The sequence below is a fragment of the Thermothielavioides terrestris genome, chromosome 1 (assembly GCF_000226115.1).
Source record: "Thermothielavioides terrestris NRRL 8126 chromosome 1, complete sequence".
Lineage (NCBI taxonomy): Eukaryota > Fungi > Ascomycota > Sordariomycetes > Sordariales > Chaetomiaceae > Thermothielavioides > Thermothielavioides terrestris.
Window position 1 is genome coordinate 2,855,505 of NC_016457.1, and position 16,860 is coordinate 2,872,364.

Consider the following 16,860-nt stretch of genomic DNA (forward strand, 5'->3'; position numbering starts at 1 on the left):
AGGGCCTCCACTCCACCGGCCCGGCCCACGAGCCAGCTCCAATGATCCCCCAGTGCTCCCTCGGGAAAATTGAGGTTGCGGTGTTGTTGTCCAGCCTCCGGCGACAGCAAATGCCGGCCCTTTCCGTTCTCTCTTGCTAACAAACCCTGTGACGCTCTCTCCTGCTTGCATCACAGCAAGCGAGCATCTATTCCGTACACGGTCCTGAACAACAACGCCGGCACCCGTCTTTCCTGCACCGACGACCGTTGGCCGGCGTTCACATACTGCGGCACTCCCTACCTTTACCCCTCGCTTGCTGTTTCTGCGCGAGCTTCGAAGCTTCCAGCCAATCGCACTCAGCTTGGGGACAGTCAGCGTGTGCCCCACTGCGTCACGAGTGCAGGTGCAGGTGCAGCACGCCCGCAAGTGGCCGACGTATCTGCGTGCAAACCTACAGGTGCCACAGCATCAAAGATGGGCCTGTTTTCGAAGAAGGACAAAGCGCCCAGGGCGCCCAGCAACCCGCCACCACCACCGCTCTCGAGCTCGCAGTCCGGATCGTCGCTCAACTCGGGCTCCTCGAGCATCATCGCGCCCGTCAACACAAGCGCCCGCGTCATGAACCGCACGTCGGCCGGCACCACGAGCACTGGCGGCGGGCCCGGGACCCCGCTCACCCCGTTTTCGCCCGGTCCGATTCCCAACATCGCGATGCCTCGGCCCCCGGATCCGCAGCTCGACCCCGCCGGCTACCTGCGCAGCTTGGGTGCCGTGCGGGAACGGTGCAGGATCGTGACGGAGAAGGCGCGCAGAAACGAGCTGCACCACTTCGACGTGGACATGCGCAAGTTCCCGGACGTCGTTTCGTTTGTTGCTAACATTATCAAGGTCAGTTGAGCCGAGGTCTTTGCTGCTCTTAACGGGAGCGTGAATGAATCATCTTGGTTGGCCTGCGCTTGCGGGGTTGGCATTTGCACTGAACCCCCTAACCCCTCCCTCCCCTCCCCCCTTTTTCGGGTTGGGCCGCGCAGTCGGGTGTTGGCTGCGCGTCGGACTCAGCTAACCGGGCAATGTTCGCAGCGCGACTACGATGCGCCGTTCACGAGCATCCCGCCACACGGCCGGTACCAGCATTTCGGGGTCGGTGGACGGGACAGGATCGCGCATCTTCTGGCGACATGGCCGGAGGAAATCGACAACACGGAAAAGTGCAAGCGCTTGATCGATCTGTTCCTGGTCAGCGTGCTGCTGGATGCCGGGGCTGGGACCCAATGGAGCTACAGGAGCGCCGAGAACGGGCGGGTCTACAGGCGGTCTGAGGGCATCGCCGTCGCGAGCCTGGACATGTTCAAGGCGGTAAGTCAGCCTCCTCCAAGTCCTCGCTTCTCTGCACATGCTGACGCCCATCGCAGGGCCTGTTCTCGGGCAGCAAAAGCAACAAGTACCAGGTGGACAAGGAAGGCCTGCGGAGGTTGACGGTGGAAGCCCTCGCCCAGGGGCTGCAGTCCCGGCCCGGGAACGAGATGGCTGGCCTCGAGGGCCGAGCCCAACTGCTCATTCGGCTTGCCGATGCGCTGGAGCAAAGCAGGGAGTTCTTTGGCGAAGACGGTCGGCCAGGCAACATGCTCGGTGGGTTCCCCTTTTTTGCCCCCCTGGATCTGGCCTTTGCCGTTCTCCGCGCTGACAACAAAGCCAAGACCACATCCTCTCCCACCCAGCAACGCAGGCCTCCAGCGTCATCATCGTACCGATGCCCGTCCTCTGGAACGTGCTCATGAACGGCCTCGCCCCCATCTGGCCGCCATCGCGGACCGCGATCAACGGCGTCTCGCTCGGCGACGCCTGGCCCTGCTCCTCCATGCCGCAGCCCGCCCAGTCGCCCGCCAGCCCGACCTTCTCGCCCTTCCCCAACGCGACGGGCCAGTCCAACGGCGTGGCACCGTGGGAGAGCATCCTGCCGTTCCACAAGCTCACCCAGTGGCTGACGTACTCGCTCATGCAGCCCATGCAGAGCATCCTCAAGGTCCAGTTCGCCGGGCAGGAGCTGCTCACCGGCCTGCCCGAGTACCGCAACGGCGGCCTGTTCGTCGACCTCGGCGTGCTGACGCTCAAGCCCGCCGACCTCGAGCGCGGCCTGCGCCACTACGCCGAGTACTGCGCCCGCACCGGCTCCGGCGGCGTCGAGGTCGCCCCCATGTTCGAGCCCGGCGACGACGTCATCGTCGAGTGGCGCGGCGTCACCGTCGGCTTCCTCGATATGCTCACCGTCGAGGTGAACAAGGCGCTGCGGAGCGAGCTGGCGGGGCATGAGCTGAGCCTGGCGCAGGTTTTGGAGGCGGGGAGTTGGAAGGTGGGTTTTTATTTTCTTTTTCTTTCTTTCTTTTCTTTTTCTTTATCCGCCCGGTACTCGTGAATGAATCGGAATGCTGACTGACAACCAACCACGACAGGGAGGCAGAGAAATTGCCGAGGTCTCCCGGCCAAATACCAAGGAACCGCCGATTCTGATCGAGAGCGACGGGACGGTGTTCTAGATGGATGGGGATGGCATTCACTTGAGGGGGCGGCTCAGTTGCTTTTTGTCAAGGAAGGCATACAGGGGAATGGCTGGTGGGGAGTCGGAAGGATGAGTGGCTCTGCTGTGCTTACGGTGGTTCAATCGTGTATCGTACTGGTCTGTGTTCATCAATGGGCCTTGTTCATTACCTTCCATCGGAATCATCACATGCAATTTTCTCGTCCTCTCATGCCCTGGTTGGTTCCAAGTGTATCGGTAGTTGGCAGTGGATGTCAACCGGGGCTTGCTTCAGCTTGAGGTACCTAAGGGTAGACATCGTCTCTGCCCCATCTTAGAACTCTTCGTATCTCGACTGTCCCAGTAAGCCTAGGTTTCTGGGTGTATACTCCGTACAAACTCACACCTGGGTCGGATTTAGTAGCCAACAGTTTGAATGCCAAAGGGCAAGTTGCCATCACCACCTATCATTTTTTTTTTTAATTATAGACGCTTTCAATTGTTTTTCTCCCTTTTTTTCTTCTTCTTCATTTCCCCTTTTCTTTCTCTTTTTCTTTCTTTCTTGTTCTTTCTTTGTGCCAGTGTAAGAGAAAGACAGAGAGCGATGATAAAAGTAACAACCCCTTGAAATGACAGAAGTACTTCTTTCGGTTACCTATGGTTTGGTGTCTCACAATGCCCCCTTAAGAAGCTCCGTCATTAGGTCAAGCATGGAGTCTAGGGGTTTGATAACTCGCCCACAGTTGTACAAATCTCCAAGATACAATTTCCTTGCCTGAAGAGCACGATCCTGTATGAAGATTCGACGAAAGTGAAGACTAGTCTCTGTTAGAGTCCTTTTTGGCCATCGGAAAACACAAGGCTTGTGAGAGAGGTCTTTCGCTATGCCCCTTTCAGCATGTACCCCTGATTCAAATTTGGTGAGTCCGTGCTTTGTTGTCGGTCGTCATGTTCCCGGCATTCAAAAACCGTAGCCTCTGGGCTAGTGCTACACCGTATCTCTCTGAACTTCAACGGGAAGGGCCTGCGAGGGTTCCGGTATGGGCCGCGCCTTCGGCATAGGGATGACTAGATGCGGCTGGCTGGTCTGAGCTTGCCACTCGCTCTCTCTCAGAGTCCTTCACAGGTCTGCGATCCCATGATTGTGTGCTTGGGCACTGGCTCAGATTTCGCGGCCAACCACGTCGCCCGTCCAAGTCACCACAGGGCCCGCTGAACTCTAAAAACCCGCATCGTGGTGCTTCTTCTTTTGCCTTCCAACCAAGACTCGAAGGTTGTATTCTTCAAACAAACACCGATCGATCAGTCACGTAAGTTTTCCTCGAGAAAATCGGCTCTCTGGGCTTTGCTTGACGGCACTAGCTGCATTAGCATCCCGAAGACGAAGGCACTCTATTAGCAGCCACCGATCTATTGTCACCATGTATCGCCGTCCTCCTGCCAGCGACCGTGGCCGCGGCCGCCGCCGTGGCGCCATCCAAGGCGGCTTTCGCGGTGGCTTTGCTTTCAACCATCATGGTGGTTTCAACGGCAACGGTGGCTTCAGCCATCTTGGTTCGATGGCATGGGTGTTTACAACCACCTTAGTGGCTTCAACCATCTCGGCGGCGTCGATGGCATAGGTGGGTACAACCACCTTAGTGGTCTCATCGGCACAGGTGGCTTCAGCCACCTCGGTGGTTTCAGCGGCATGGGTGGCTTCAACCACCCTGGTGGTTTCAACAGCGGCGGTTCCAACCATCATGGCGGTTTCAACGGCCGGCGTGGCTCCCACAATCGTGACGGCCACTTCAACCGCGGGAATGCGGCCCCTGCCAGCCCTTGCCCTTCAAGTCCTTCGGTTGCTGCGATGACGTCTTCGGCCCAAGGCTCAATAAACATGGAGGGGCGCCCTCAGACAGGCTGGTATGTATAAATCTTTCATGTGTCCATTCTGCGATCCCAGGGGCCAAGAAACCTGGCAGCGTGGCGTTTGCCCTTCTCTACGTGGCCTACCAACCTCAATGGACGGCGAACAACACCATCTATGTGGAGTCGCGTCTGCACCTTCTCCCCGGGTACGCCGAGATGAAGGACCAGCTGTACAGGCAGGTCAATGTGGCGAGAGCCGGGGAACTGATGGAGCTCACCAATTTTGGCGTTTACACCGGCCTCGAGGACGGCTCTGGCGTGGAAATTCACAACCAGTACGGCAACTCCTACATGACTATGCCCGGCGACCGCAAGCCATCCGAACCCGGCACAGTCGACATTCCCAGCATCAAATACCGCCCTGCCAAGAAAGAGCCCATTGCAGTCTATACCAACACCCCCGACAGCCCCGGCTTCTCCTTCCTCGCCTGGTTCACGATTGAAGAGATCCAACTGTTCGCCGCCAGGTCCAGTGACTTGGCTCGCGAAATGCGTGAAAAGAAGTGGGGTGGCGATAACCGCGCCGACTGGTACGCATTTCACTTTGGGAGAGTTTTATGTTCATGTTGTCAGGGGAAAGAAGCACAATGAGGAATTTTCGAGTCTACAAACGCCAGGAGAGACAACTAAAGAGAAATCAAACCTTAGACTAACAACCTGCATAGGGCTGCCATCAAGTTGCGGCGGGTCAACAAGCGCAATTCCTTGTGGCGCCCGGCTCCCAAGGTCAAGCGCCTCGAGGACAAGCCACTGGGTTTGGAGGAGACCATGGAGAGGGACACCAAGCAGGACACAACCGAGAAGCCCAAAGGGGAAGACAAAGAGGAGACCAAGAAGGAGGAATTTAAAGAGAACGGAGGCAACTAGGAAGAAACCCAGGAGGACGAATGATCATGCTGAAGAGAGCGAGGAGGATGTGAAATAGGGGAGCAAGGAGGATGCTCTTGAGGATGGAATAGAGGACGAGATGATCAAAGAGACAACGGAGGAGATCATGGAGGAGGTCATCTAAAGTAGGTGATCATGAAGGAAGAGGTTCAGTCAAACTTGCGCATCCTAGTTTTCTCCTTAAGCAATTTTCACTTTACAGAGAGGTACGACATTTTGACGGACCAATGAAAGACCAATGAAAGTATGAACAGAGGGCAGCGATTTCTAGGCTCCTGGGGAGCAGACAGGCAACACAGGAAACGGGGAGTTTATCGATCGCGCCCAAGCCCCTGATGTCCTGGGTCCTTCACTGGGGATCAAGACAAAGGTGAAGCTCGACGGCTGGGATTGATCCCAGCCGTTACGTGGCTTCATGTAAGCAATCCATATGGGGCGCGCCGGAAGTTACGATCATGACCACCCATGAGCAGGACACCGCCAGGTACACACGTAGCCATGATTTGACCATTCCGCAACAACTAGCGAACTGGATCAGCCCAACCTGAAGAATTGTGTGGACAGAAGTGCATTGCCCAGAGCCAATCATCTCACGTATGTACACCAGCCGACTCCTCCAATGCAGTCCAACAGCTCCTTACACTGCCCGTCTCCAAACGCCCAACTTCATAACCCCCGCGCAGTTCTTCCCTCCTTCTCTTCCCTACCCACCAACGCCGGTTTACAACCACCCAAAGTTTAATTACGACGCGCACAGGGTCAATACAACATCCTTGTCGGCCGTGCACACCTTGACCTGGCTACCAGCGGGCGGCACGCCGGTGGGCCAGATGATGGACGGGCAGGAGGGCTCGGCGCTGGCCTCGACGAGCTTGTGGCCGGCAAAGCCGTCGCCGAAGACGTCGCTCAGGTCGTACCACACGCTGGCGCCGTCGAGGTTGTAGGCGAAGATGGTCTGCGGCTCGCCCGTGTACAGGCCGTCGTTCGAGTGCGTCACCTTGAGCGCGCGCCCGCCCGTCGTCGGGTCCTTGGTGAACGGCTCCGCGTAGGAGCCGCCGCCCGCGGCCAGCTCGTACGGCCCGGACACCGCCGCGCCCACGGACCAGAGGTAGACGGCCGCGTCGCAGTTGTTGACCACCCGCGCGTTGCCGACGGCGGAGGCCAGCGGGGCCAGCGCTGCCGTGGCGAGGGCGAAGAGGCGGAGGTGGGTGAGCATGGTGGCTGACGGATTTCTATGTGTTTGGCTAGAGAGGTTATTGATTATTATGTCTTTTGGGATGTGATATCTTTGGGTTGCGAGAGCGGACGGCAACTGGAGGGAGGTATCGACTACAATCTGGGAAGGGAACCGGCCATTTATAGACGGGACAGATCTAACTGCTCAGGGCCCTCGATGCGGAATGGCCGCCATCTGAGCGCCTGACGTGGTCGCCCCAGCCGTTCGTGTTCGTGCGCAAGCCCACGGTAGACCCAACCGGCCTTGTTTGTCGCCAACAGTTTCCATCGAGTAAGGCAATCGGGCAAATACGAAGTCAGGCGCGCAGCATCGCCTTTCCCCACAAAACGCAACAATATAGCAATGATCTACACAGCACCTGTGGCGTCGTGTAGAATATACGTGCTTACTTCTGAGTGTAGAACGTGCGGGGTTCGGCGGCCAGCCCCGGGTTCCTTGTTTGCCAGCTCGTCCGAGAGTTACATCGCTTCCAGGGGGGGTTCCGCGGTGGGTTGAATCTTCCCCGGATGCCGGCACCTTGGGACGGCGACGTCCGCGAATCTTGTCTGCTTCGGACGGTCACTGAGGGATGCCGCAAGCTACGGCCCATTGGGGCTAGGTAGAAGACGCAGAGGGATTGCGGAACAACCGGGTTGGTAAGGAGAGATGCGCCTCTCTGAGGGACGCTGGATGCCATGTTGCGACGGGGATTTGTGCGTTCGGCTCGTCAGTGTAGAAGTGCCGGTAGGATGACCTGGTAAGGTCACCACCGACGAATGACGGGGCTCTCGCTATGCCGCCTGACCGTGGGCTCGAACCAGCAGTCAGGCCAGCAGCCTGAAGCGCCCAGGTCGGTCAACAAGTGAATTCTCTGGTTGCCAAGATCCGGCGCGCATGATGTGGCTCGTATACGCAGTCGAGCTGGTCTTGGCACACGTCGTCGACGTGGGCTTACCATCTCCGGGGGAACATTGCAACCGAACCTGCAATTCAGCAGAGCTTGAGCCGACCGAGCTCCGGGTTCACTCTGAGCAAAGATCGACAGTTGCAGCTGGTAGAGGGGATGATTATGTAATGAAGCCAGTGCGGGTGTGAGAAGAGGACTTAGAACAAGGGCAACTCGGGTAGGGGCGGCTTGTGCCGCCGCGGTTCGCGTGCATTCCGGCAAGAGCTCAGACCTGTCATGGTTTTAATAGCTCTAGTTCACCCAGCGGCTCTGTGTCAAAGCCATAGATGGCTGTTGTTGCAGAGTGAGTGAGGTAGAGTTACGGGAGTTACATTAAAGCGCGTATTGTGTAAATGCCTCCGTACGGCAAGTGGGGCGTTTCGTTAACTACCCCACTGAACCTCGTCCAGGGTTTTCTCACCGCTCGGGAAGCCCAGAATTCTGCCCGCCAACCCCGCCTGAATTTTGTAATTTGGGCCGCTTCAACTCGGTGCGTCGTTGGACGGCGAAGCCGGGCACATCTTGGAAACCAACGGACGTGGGCCCAATACGCTCCTTCTTGATCCCCCTGCAACCGGATACACGTGTATTCTCGGGCCATGGAGCAACCAGCTACCGAACACGCAGCGCAAGCGGAAGCGCAAGCGCAAGCACAACCTCAAGCCGAGCTGCAGAGCGAGACTGTGCATGTTCCGCCATCATCATCGCCAGCCCAGGCGACGACGACCACGACGACCAAGACGGCCACGACGCCACCCAAGCTTGTGCATTCACTGGTTATCGATGCAAACGCCATAATAAAAAATGACCCCACCGTTTCTACATTGCTTGCCCAGGCTGAGGAGCTCTTCACTATCCCCGCAGTGGTCTCAGAGAGTGCGCAGGGCCCTTGAATTGCCCTGCTGACGCTGGTCTGCTGACATGCACCCCAGTCCGCGATGAGGCGACAAGGTCTCGGTTCGAGACGACTTTGTCGCCGTTCTTAAAGCTCCGCAACCCCCGCCCCGAGTCTGTGCAGTTCGTCACCGACTTCGCGCGGAGGACCGGCGACCTCCAGGGCCTGTCGAAGCCCGATCTCCACCTCCTCGCCCTCACCTACGACCTGGAAGTGGAGAGGAATGGAGGCGACGTATGTCAACTCGTCTTGATTTGTCGGGCTGGTCGTGTCTGACTCGAGAGAACTTTAGTGGCGCTTAAGACGAGAGCCGAACCAGAAGGGCGTTAACGGGAAGCCGCCGGGCAAGGAAGAAGCCAATGTGGAGGAGCCGGGTCAGGGCGCGACAGAAGGAAACACCACTTCCGAGGCCGCGGTTATTACCACTACAGATGTGGCCAGAGGTCAGGGGAGTGGCTCGCTCGACGGCACAGGGGAAACCAGTGACCCCGCAGCAGACGCAACAAGCGAGGAGGTGGAACACAAGCTACAAAAACTTGGCGTGAACGAACCTGCGCCACAAAGGACTGATGTGGTGGCAGAGGATGAGGAAGAGGCAACAGAAGAAGAGGACGATGGCGAGGGCGAATGGATAAGTCCGTTGTGTTTCCTTTGGCAAACGCTAGGCACAGCCGCTAATATGCCACCGGAACAGCGCCGAGCAACATCAAAAAGTACCAGGCGCGGGAAAACGCCCTAACAACACCGCAGCCGGTCGAGCGTGTGCTCCAAGCCGCCCTCATAACTGCAGATATGGCTATGCGGAATGTGGCCCTAAGGATAAACCTCAAGTAAGTAACTTCTACGCCGGAGCGGCATGTGAAGACACGCTGACTGGTCCAAGCCTTTTGGATTCCGGTTTCTCGCGCATTACTTATCTCAAAACGTGGGTCCTGAGGTGTCATGGCTGCTTCAAGGTGTGCAAGGACATGTCGAAGCAGTTCTGCCCGTCTTGTGGCCAGGCGACCTTGACACGGGTCTCGTGCAGCACGGACGCCGCCGGGAACTTCACGCTCCACCTGAAGAAGAACTTCCAGTTCAACAACCGGGGCAACGTGTACAGCATCCCGAAGCCGACGCACGGCTCGGCGAGCGGGAAGGGGAACCACGTCAAAGGGGGCGGCAAGAACGGGTGGGGGAGAGAACTGATCCTGGCAGAGGACCAGAAGGAGTATATCAAGAAGATGGACGAACAGCGCCGGACAAAGTACCGCGACCTCATGGACCAGGACTACCTGCCGGGCATCCTGACCGGGGCCAGGACTTCGGGGAGCGGCAGGATCAAGGTCGGCGCGGGCCGCAACGTCAACGCCAAAAAGAGGAGGTGATGTGTATCCACCGTTGTTTTAGACCTCAGGGCGACCTCAGGGCGAACATAGCTCGAGGCGGACAATAGACCCTGTGCCAAATGAGTTCTTTGCAGTTCCCGCTTGCCGACGCAAGCATGTAGCGACCAAATAACGCCGCCACCATGTATAAGACCTGGCCCAATCCAACGCCCAGCTTTGTTGCACAGTCATCACCACTATCACAGAGCATCCGCTCTTCGGTCTCCCATGCTCCCCTGAAAAAGTCTCCCTCGCTTGACCGAAGTGCTGAGCGTCGTTCAACGGCATCGAGCATTGACCGGAACCGCGAACACGCCTCGGGACGCGGACCGCTGACTTTCATCCTCCGATTTTGTAGATTAGTGCGGTTGCGTCGCGCCGTCTGGAAAAGGCTGCGCTCGCCGCGCCGTGCCCCCCGCCAACGCAGCAAAACCATTTCATTCTGCCCATCTGCGTCAGCACTGGGCGTCCTTCTGACGACCTCCACTCAGGGCAAACGAAGGGGAGGAAAAAAAAGCGGAAGAATGTAAGAAGGAAAGAAAAAAAATAACATACTCTTCTGCTCCATCAGCACGGCGAACCGCTTGCGCACGGCCAGGCGGTGCCGCGACCACTTGTCGTCGGGCGAGAAGCGCGCCGGGTGCGCCGACTTGGTCACCTGCCCGTCCATGACCTTCTTGAGCGTGTATCGCCGGCCGGAGCCGTTGGGCCCGGGAAGGTACATCAGATGCATCTTGATGATGTCGTGGGTTGAGAGGGTGCGGAGCGATGGCTGGTCGAGGGAGCGGTGATGGTGGCGGTGATGATGATGTTCTGGTGTTGTGGTTGACTTTGGATCAATTCCTCGGAATGGTTCGGCCTCAAAGATTTTCGCCAATGAAAGGTTGCGATTGAGTGGAAGAGGCTGAGAGTGGAGCCGCTTGGCCAAGTGGGGCATTGAAGCTGAGGAGTGGGCCCCTCCTTGGCTTCACCCGGCGCTTCCCGCCCACTCAACAGCCGCTCCAGGCCAACCAGCGGTCTCTTGATTGAGAATGATTTAAGCGCCAAGACGCTGTTCGTAAGGCTCCGTTATGCGAGACTCAAGACTTAGGAAGCACTGTTTGCTTAAGCAGGCCGTTTGACCAGTAGCACGTCTCCAACAGAACATACCGATCACCGCCCGACTACCGACCGGATTAGCATGGACTGAAATCTGAATCGCAGCAGCTCTGTTAGCTGGGGGCGGGTCTTAGTCTGCGTGGTGGATGCTGCTCTATTACCCAGAGTCCCCTACCTTGGATATCAGCACTTGCTCTTGCGGGACACAAGTCACTCATGCAGGCCATCTGCTTTCAAATAGTTGACAGTGCATACTTCGTCGCCACACACCGCTAGGCTCTGCGCGTCTACGTCGGACACTCGGCTATACAGAACCAAGCCTGGTGAACGCACAGAGGTGGCCGTCCAGAGGTCTGCATGTGCAGATTGCCTCCTCGCCGGTGCTGTGCGATTACCGCCCGCAAGGCGCAGGGAGCCGCCCAGGTCAGGGTGGCTGTCATCCTTCATCTTGAATCTCGATAGATTAGTTTGAAGAGGAGCGTGGGATCCAATGAAGAGCTGGAGAGGCTGCGACTAGCGTTTCTGCTGTATGCAGACATCAGCCGCTCCCAGAAATAAACACTTGCCGCCGTACCATGTAATTGACCTCTGCAGCCCCCTAAGCCCCGCGATTGCCAGTCTTGCCAAGTTGGTAAAGAGGATAAAGAGGAGACTTGGGCACTCGAGTCGTGTGTTGGGTTCAGTTTGATATCGCACTGAAGTTCCCTTCTTAATACCTAATTAGCAACCGTCAGCCAGCTCTGTACCCTCGCCGCAAGATGGGCTTCAAGGCCAGACTCCTCTTTCGGCTGCTCTGCCTCCTGCTCCACGTCCAAGCACTACTCGCGCTCGAGACCGTCAGCGAGTTCGGAGAAGACTGGCCGCATACCTGCGTTCAGAACTGCCTTGGCCGGTGGCCCATGGAATACTCGAACGTCGGGAGTGAGCTCAAGTGCGACGAGCCATTCTACAATGATTGTTACTGCGCCACGGCGGCGGCATCCGCATCCAAGGCCTCATCGTTCCTGGAAGCATGCGCTTCGACGGCATGCCGAGGAGGCGACTTCTCCTTGGATCTCTCGGCGATGGAGTCCATATACGCATCGTACTGCATGGCGAACGGCTTCACACAGCCGGGAGCAACCAACTGGTACAACCCCGCCACTGCCACCCAGGGTCTGGCCCAGGACACCACCCATGGTCCGGCCCGGCTTCCACCACGACCCGGCTCTCGGTAGTCACGCAGACGACAACCTCCGGCTCCCTTGCCGACTCTTCCTCGCAGCCGTGGGGTAAGTGCCTGCTTCCCCTTACGGTGGTAGTTGTGATGCTCCTGCAGGTACTGTCCCCCCGCAAGTGCTTCACTTCACCTCCTGCCAGAAAAGCCAGGACGTCCGCTTTACATCGAGTACCTATTTTCGCCCGTTCTTACTCCCATCATAGTAGCCACCGTCGACGCCACGTCCACCATCTGGGTCAACTCCGCCGGCTCCGTCATCGCCGCCGCCACACCGTCCTCCACCAACAGCAGCACCAACAATCTCGCCCTGGGCCTCGGCGTGGGTATCACCGCTCTCCTAGCCCTCGCGGCAGCAGGAATCGCGGGCTGGATGTGCCTCCGGCGCAGGCGCATGCGCAGCAGACAACCACAACACCCGCAACCGCTCAGGCCAGGCAGCCCCAACGACCCGCTCGTCCCGGCGATGGGTGACGTCCCCGCAGTAACTCCGCCGCCGCCTATCCCGCGAAAGGCGGTCGCGGCCATTCCCGCCAAGCCGCCCAGCCCCCTCTCCCCGGAGCCGAAAACGTGGAAGCTCGGCGGCGGCCAGGGCGTGCGCCGCGAGCTGGGCGGGAGGGAGTTGCACCCGTTTCCGGACGTCGCCCTGCGCCCGCCGCCGCGGTATTACCACGCGGTGAGGAACAGTGGGGCGCCGGCTGGTCGTGAGTGGTGGGAGCTTCCGGGGAATTGCAACCCCTTTAAAAACACATGCCAGATTTTTTAGAAACACATGCCAGCCAGGGGCGGTCCGTGCGCTCCCACCAAAATTTTGCAGCGCGCATCGCCACGCTCCCTATCCGGCATGTCGCCACAGAAATCCCGGCTGGCGATGTGGCAGGCGAGGCGGCAGGCGAGGATCTGGGCGATGCGGCTGGCGACTCGGCTGGCGATGCGGTGGGCAGGGCGCTGCGCAAGGCTCTGGGAGATGCGGTGGGCGATGCGGCCCTGCAGCCTTCGAGGGCGGCGAGGTTGGTGATGGCTTCGTTGGATGGCGACATTGGTACGTACCCCCGGCCTTCTCGTGGCGACATGCATGCTAGGGACTGTGTTGGCGCTCGCTGCAAAATTTTGGTGCGAGCGCACGGACCGCACCTGGCTGGCATGTGTTTCTAAAAAATCTGGCATGTGTTTTTAAAGGGGTCGGGGAATTGAAGTCCGCAGTTCTTTCCTTCTTTCTTTCTTTTATTTTCTTCTTTCTTCTTTTTTTCATTCCCCCTTTCCTTCTTTTCTTATTTCCTTTTTGTATTCTTACCTTCATTTCTTATTTTCTTTTTGTTTATTTCCTTTTTTGTGTTAGTTCCTTTCTTGTCTTGTTTCCTTTTTTGTCTTATTTCCTCTTTTGTCTTATTTCCTTCTTCGTTCTTTTCTTTCAGCCTATGTAATCAATTACCTAGCTAGTAAATAATGGGCGTTTCAATGGCATGCATGGTGATAAATGGGATGTAAGAATTGTGGACAGCATGTGAGTCTGACCACATGGAGAGAAATACAAGAGTCTAGATAGCTGATTGTAATTAGCTTTCTTCCTGTTCCTGAGGCCCGCCAGCATTCAAGATGAAGATGCTACGGTCCTTCGCCTCTCATAGGTTTGTCAGGCGCATTGAACGGACACGACAGCTTTGTCGTACAAAAACAAGCAGTTTTAAATTTTGATTTGACGTGCAAGCTCGCTCATTCCCACCACTCAGATGACGACGAATTTCACAAACGGGGGACACCATAACAGCTCCAGAGTCTCGGCATGTTTCTCCCCATTCAGATCACTCTCCGGGCAACTACATCCTCAGAAACAGCAACTTAAATTCAACCTGGCTACCAAATCGCTGGAAACTGGAAATACACCAGGAAACTACAAAGATGAAGAAACCGAGCACCAAAACGTAATAGTCGTGTCACGTCATGTCGTCATGATCTAGCCTGAACCCACCACATCCCAAACCCTGATCACACCACAATCCAAAAACCCCATTCACATCCGCACCCTAAGCCTCCCCCTTCCTCGTTCCATCCCCCTCCTCCCGGGCCTCGCCCTCCTCACCAACAGCCGAAACCTCCTCAGCAAAACGACACAACCGACACCCGTCTGGCCGCGCCAGCGCCCTCCTCTCCCGCGTCCCCGCGGGGCGTCCCCGGCGCAGCCACGCTCGCCCCGGACACCGACCCGCCGCCAAGTGTCGACAGCTCGGGCGTCGAGAGCGGCGAGAACGGGTTCGGCGCCGGCGGCGGCACCACACGGCTGCTGCTGCTGCCCGCGCTGCTGCTGCCCGCGCTGCTGCTGGCACTGCTGCTCCGCCTGCCGACCAGCGTCCTCAGCGGACGCGGCGCCGGTGCCGGCGGCGAACCTGCCCCTTTAGCTTTAACTTCAGTCTCAGACCCAGCCTCAGACCCAGACCCAGCCGCAGGCCCAGGCCCGGCAGCACCCGCCGGGCTGGTGGCCGCGGAGGTCGCAGCCGCCGGGGCGAACGGCGCGGCGACGGCGTCGGCGGCAAAGGGCGGGCAGCGCAGGCAGGGCGGGTGGTCGCCGCGCGCGGTGACGGGGCGGAAGCACGGCAGGACGCCGGAGAAGTGCGGGCAGGGCCGGGTCGCGCGGCAGGCGGGGCAGTGCGCGGGCGTGGGCGCGGCGGCGGCGGGGTGGTGCAGCGGGTAGAGCGGCCCGCCGGCGGGAGCGGGAGGGCCCGTCGGGTGGATGGGGTGGTGGTAGGGGTTGAAGGGCGGCGGGGGGCCGTAGGAGGGGAAGGGTCCGCGCGCGGGCAGGGGGCGGGGAGGGAGGAGGGGCATTGGGGCGTAGGCGGGGCGGGGGAGATATGGTGGGTTGGTGGTGGTGGCGGTGGTGTAATAAGGGGCTGGTGCTGGCGGGAAAGGTGGCGCAGGCGCGGTGGCTGATGGTCGGTAGTAGCCGGAGACGAGAGGCGGCGGGGTGTAGGACTCCGGGGGCGTGGGAGGGAACGGCGCCTCGTCGAAGGGACGCGGGTCGTAGCGCGGCATCACGCGGATGCGCGCGCTCGGCGAGGGGCTGGGCAGCGGGGATTCGCTGCGGGTGCAGCGGCGGTACGGAGGCGGAGATTCGTACCGGTAGTCTAGGGACGACGGAGCCGGCGACGCATACCGGCCCCGCCGGCTCCGGTACGCAGGGGGAGACAGCGAGCGTGCGCGGTCTCGGGTCCGGTAATACGGTGGCGAGAAGACGCGTCTCTTGCCGGCCGGGGAGTCCCGCCGGTCCCGTTCCTCGCGCAACCTGCGGCGGATCTCGGCGTTGTCGGCCTGCATCCACGGATTGGAGCGAGGCGCGAAGGAGTTGATGCACTCCTCGCCAACACAGGCCTTGGTCTCGACTCCTCGGATGACCACGGTGTATCGCAGAGGCTCCTCCGTGCCGCGCTTCTTCCAAAACCGGAACTTGTGCTGCTTCACCTCGGTGAAGTCGGGCTGAGCAAACCGACGACGCAGCTGCTCGCGCACCACGACGACGGTCCAGGTCCGGGTCCGGTAACGGGTTGAGGAGGCGTTACCTCTGTCCAGGAGCAGTTGCGTGATGGCGTCCTGCACCTCGCTGGGCAATCTTCTGCACCTCTCTTCGAGATCCTGTTCGTACGTCTTGCCCTTGCGGCGGAAAGGCCGCGTCGCCCAGCAGCGCTTGTGTTTGGCCCGGAAGTCCTCGAGGCCGCGCAGGTGCATGGCGGCCAGTTCCGACTGGGTGGATGGTTGCGGCGTCACATGGGTGCTGCTGGCGATGTGCTGGTAGTTCTCGACTTTGACGCCGAGCACCTTGACGCTCTCAACAACTTCGCGCTCCTCCGGGTAGTAATCAATGTTCCAGGCTTCATAGACGGGCCTGTCCTGTTCATTTTCTTTGAGGCGGCTAGCTTGGACGTCAGTAACACCGATGCTGACGACCGCACAGCTGTGGCTGGGGCGCAACCTACAACCCGGGTGCACATTCCTGCCTGTCCATTGTCGGGAAGTCGTACGACACAGTGGAGAAGCTAGCAATGCTCTCGCTATCGCTGTACCCGGACCAGTCGTCGTCATCCACGGTGTTGTTCCCTCGCGCGGGGCTTCGTCCCCTGGACGACGTGTCCTGCGTGGGGACCATGATGGACACGGGGCCGATGAGAGACCAGGGAGCGATGATCGGTCAGTCTGACAGCAGAGGTTCAAAGTGGATTGGCATGGGAATGGATGGCGGCGGAGGTGGAGGCGGACTGACGGCCGTTTTAACTGGCGAGCGGGATGCGGAAGAGGGCGGCGGGGGAGGGGGGAAGGGCCCCAGTGGCTGTGCGACACAAGGCTGGATGCGCTCAGAGAACGGAAGCGCGTGGTTCTTGGGCCGCACCGCGCTTCATTGGCCAGGACCAACCCGAGGAAGCGGGGTGGATTCCTGCTGGTCTGATTTGGGGAGCTTGCTGCCTGGGAGATGGGGTCAATTGCCGTCAATTACCTAGCTTGATGATTTGCAGCACCAGTTACACTACATGGCCCATGTCGCTGCCCATTGGAAGTAGTGAAGTGTATGGTAGGAGAATCCGGATGCTTGGGCAGTTCCCGGAAGAGAGGCCTCGAGCGTTTGTCCCACAGCGGCAGCGGCCGACGAATGAAGTGCTGCGCCAAAGCATCCGTATGCTGAGCGCTCCCGTAATTCAACCAGCGACTGCGCATTCTGTGTGCCGCACAAAGGCACAAAGACGGCTGCCCGTGTTGCCTGGTGCAGGCTAGCTTGCTGCGGTACTAGCCTGCCTCGCTGAGACCCGGGGGTGTCACCCAGTGCGGGACCCCGCGGGGTGTGC

General features: G+C 59.1%; 7 protein-coding genes across 7 annotated transcripts; 4 read left to right on the forward strand and 3 right to left on the reverse strand.

The window, feature by feature from the left end:
* The first annotated feature begins 362 nt into the window (after positions 1 to 362).
* On the forward strand, positions 363 to 2,723 carry THITE_58222 (uncharacterized protein). Its single transcript, XM_003649245.1, has 5 exons — positions 363 to 870; positions 1,063 to 1,338; positions 1,395 to 1,611; positions 1,680 to 2,332; positions 2,433 to 2,723. Exons 1-5 carry the CDS (start codon positions 457 to 459, stop codon positions 2,514 to 2,516), a joined length of 1,644 nt encoding a protein of 547 aa, XP_003649293.1. The 5' UTR covers positions 363 to 456; the 3' UTR covers positions 2,517 to 2,723.
* A 1,195-nt stretch (positions 2,724 to 3,918) lies between these two features.
* On the forward strand, positions 3,919 to 5,275 carry THITE_112693 (uncharacterized protein; the record flags this gene model as incomplete). Its single annotated transcript, XM_003649246.1, has 4 exons — positions 3,919 to 4,051; positions 4,156 to 4,402; positions 4,462 to 4,938; positions 5,074 to 5,275. 4 exons carry the CDS (start codon positions 3,919 to 3,921, stop codon positions 5,273 to 5,275), a joined length of 1,059 nt encoding a protein of 352 aa, XP_003649294.1.
* Positions 5,276 to 5,736: 461 nt separating this feature from the next.
* On the reverse strand, positions 5,737 to 6,603 carry THITE_2107785 (uncharacterized protein). The gene has a single exon (XM_003649247.1). The coding sequence runs from the start codon at positions 6,510 to 6,512 to the stop codon at positions 6,039 to 6,041; it is 474 nt and encodes a 157-aa protein (XP_003649295.1). The 5' UTR covers positions 6,513 to 6,603; the 3' UTR covers positions 5,737 to 6,038.
* Positions 6,604 to 7,918: 1,315 nt separating this feature from the next.
* On the forward strand, positions 7,919 to 9,733 carry THITE_2107786 (uncharacterized protein). The gene is made up of 5 exons (XM_003649248.1): positions 7,919 to 8,334; positions 8,391 to 8,587; positions 8,646 to 8,988; positions 9,048 to 9,183; positions 9,237 to 9,733. Exons 1-5 carry the CDS (start codon positions 8,058 to 8,060, stop codon positions 9,718 to 9,720), a joined length of 1,437 nt encoding a protein of 478 aa, XP_003649296.1. The 5' UTR covers positions 7,919 to 8,057; the 3' UTR covers positions 9,721 to 9,733.
* A 5-nt stretch (positions 9,734 to 9,738) lies between these two features.
* On the reverse strand, positions 9,739 to 10,607 carry THITE_2107789 (uncharacterized protein). The gene is made up of 2 exons (XM_003649249.1): positions 10,276 to 10,607; positions 9,739 to 10,162 (listed from the first exon to the last, which is right to left on the reverse strand). Exons 1-2 carry the CDS (start codon positions 10,451 to 10,453, stop codon positions 10,158 to 10,160), a joined length of 183 nt encoding a protein of 60 aa, XP_003649297.1. The 5' UTR covers positions 10,454 to 10,607; the 3' UTR covers positions 9,739 to 10,157.
* A 969-nt stretch (positions 10,608 to 11,576) lies between these two features.
* Positions 11,577 to 12,800, forward strand: THITE_2141166 (uncharacterized protein; the record flags this gene model as incomplete). Its single annotated transcript, XM_003649250.1, has 3 exons — positions 11,577 to 11,997; positions 12,036 to 12,089; positions 12,244 to 12,800. 3 exons carry the CDS (start codon positions 11,577 to 11,579, stop codon positions 12,798 to 12,800), a joined length of 1,032 nt encoding a protein of 343 aa, XP_003649298.1.
* Positions 12,801 to 14,131: 1,331 nt separating this feature from the next.
* Positions 14,132 to 16,169, reverse strand: THITE_2141167 (uncharacterized protein; the record flags this gene model as incomplete). The annotated part of the gene is made up of 3 exons (XM_003649251.1): positions 14,132 to 14,369; positions 14,625 to 15,935; positions 16,000 to 16,169. The coding sequence occupies 3 exons, from the start codon at positions 16,167 to 16,169 to the stop codon at positions 14,132 to 14,134; spliced, it is 1,719 nt and encodes a 572-aa protein (XP_003649299.1).
* Between the last annotated feature and the right edge of the window lie 691 nt (positions 16,170 to 16,860).

Coding starts and splice junctions, on each gene's coding strand:
- THITE_58222 (XM_003649245.1), top strand. CDS start 457: ATGGGCCTGTTTTCGAAGAAGGACAAAGCGCCCAGGGCGCCCAGCAAC. Junction 871..1,062: donor TTGTTGCTAACATTATCAAG/GTCAGTTGAGCC, acceptor CAATGTTCGCAG/CGCGACTACGATGCGCCGTT. Junction 2,333..2,432: donor TGGAGGCGGGGAGTTGGAAG/GTGGGTTTTTAT, acceptor CAACCACGACAG/GGAGGCAGAGAAATTGCCGA.
- THITE_2107789 (XM_003649249.1), bottom strand. CDS start 10,453: ATGCATCTGATGTACCTTCCCGGGCCCAACGGCTCCGGCCGGCGATAC.
- THITE_2107785 (XM_003649247.1), bottom strand. CDS start 6,512: ATGCTCACCCACCTCCGCCTCTTCGCCCTCGCCACGGCAGCGCTGGCC.
- THITE_2107786 (XM_003649248.1), top strand. CDS start 8,058: ATGGAGCAACCAGCTACCGAACACGCAGCGCAAGCGGAAGCGCAAGCG. Junction 8,335..8,390: donor CCCCGCAGTGGTCTCAGAGA/GTGCGCAGGGCC, acceptor CATGCACCCCAG/TCCGCGATGAGGCGACAAGG. Junction 8,989..9,047: donor TGGCGAGGGCGAATGGATAA/GTCCGTTGTGTT, acceptor CCACCGGAACAG/CGCCGAGCAACATCAAAAAG.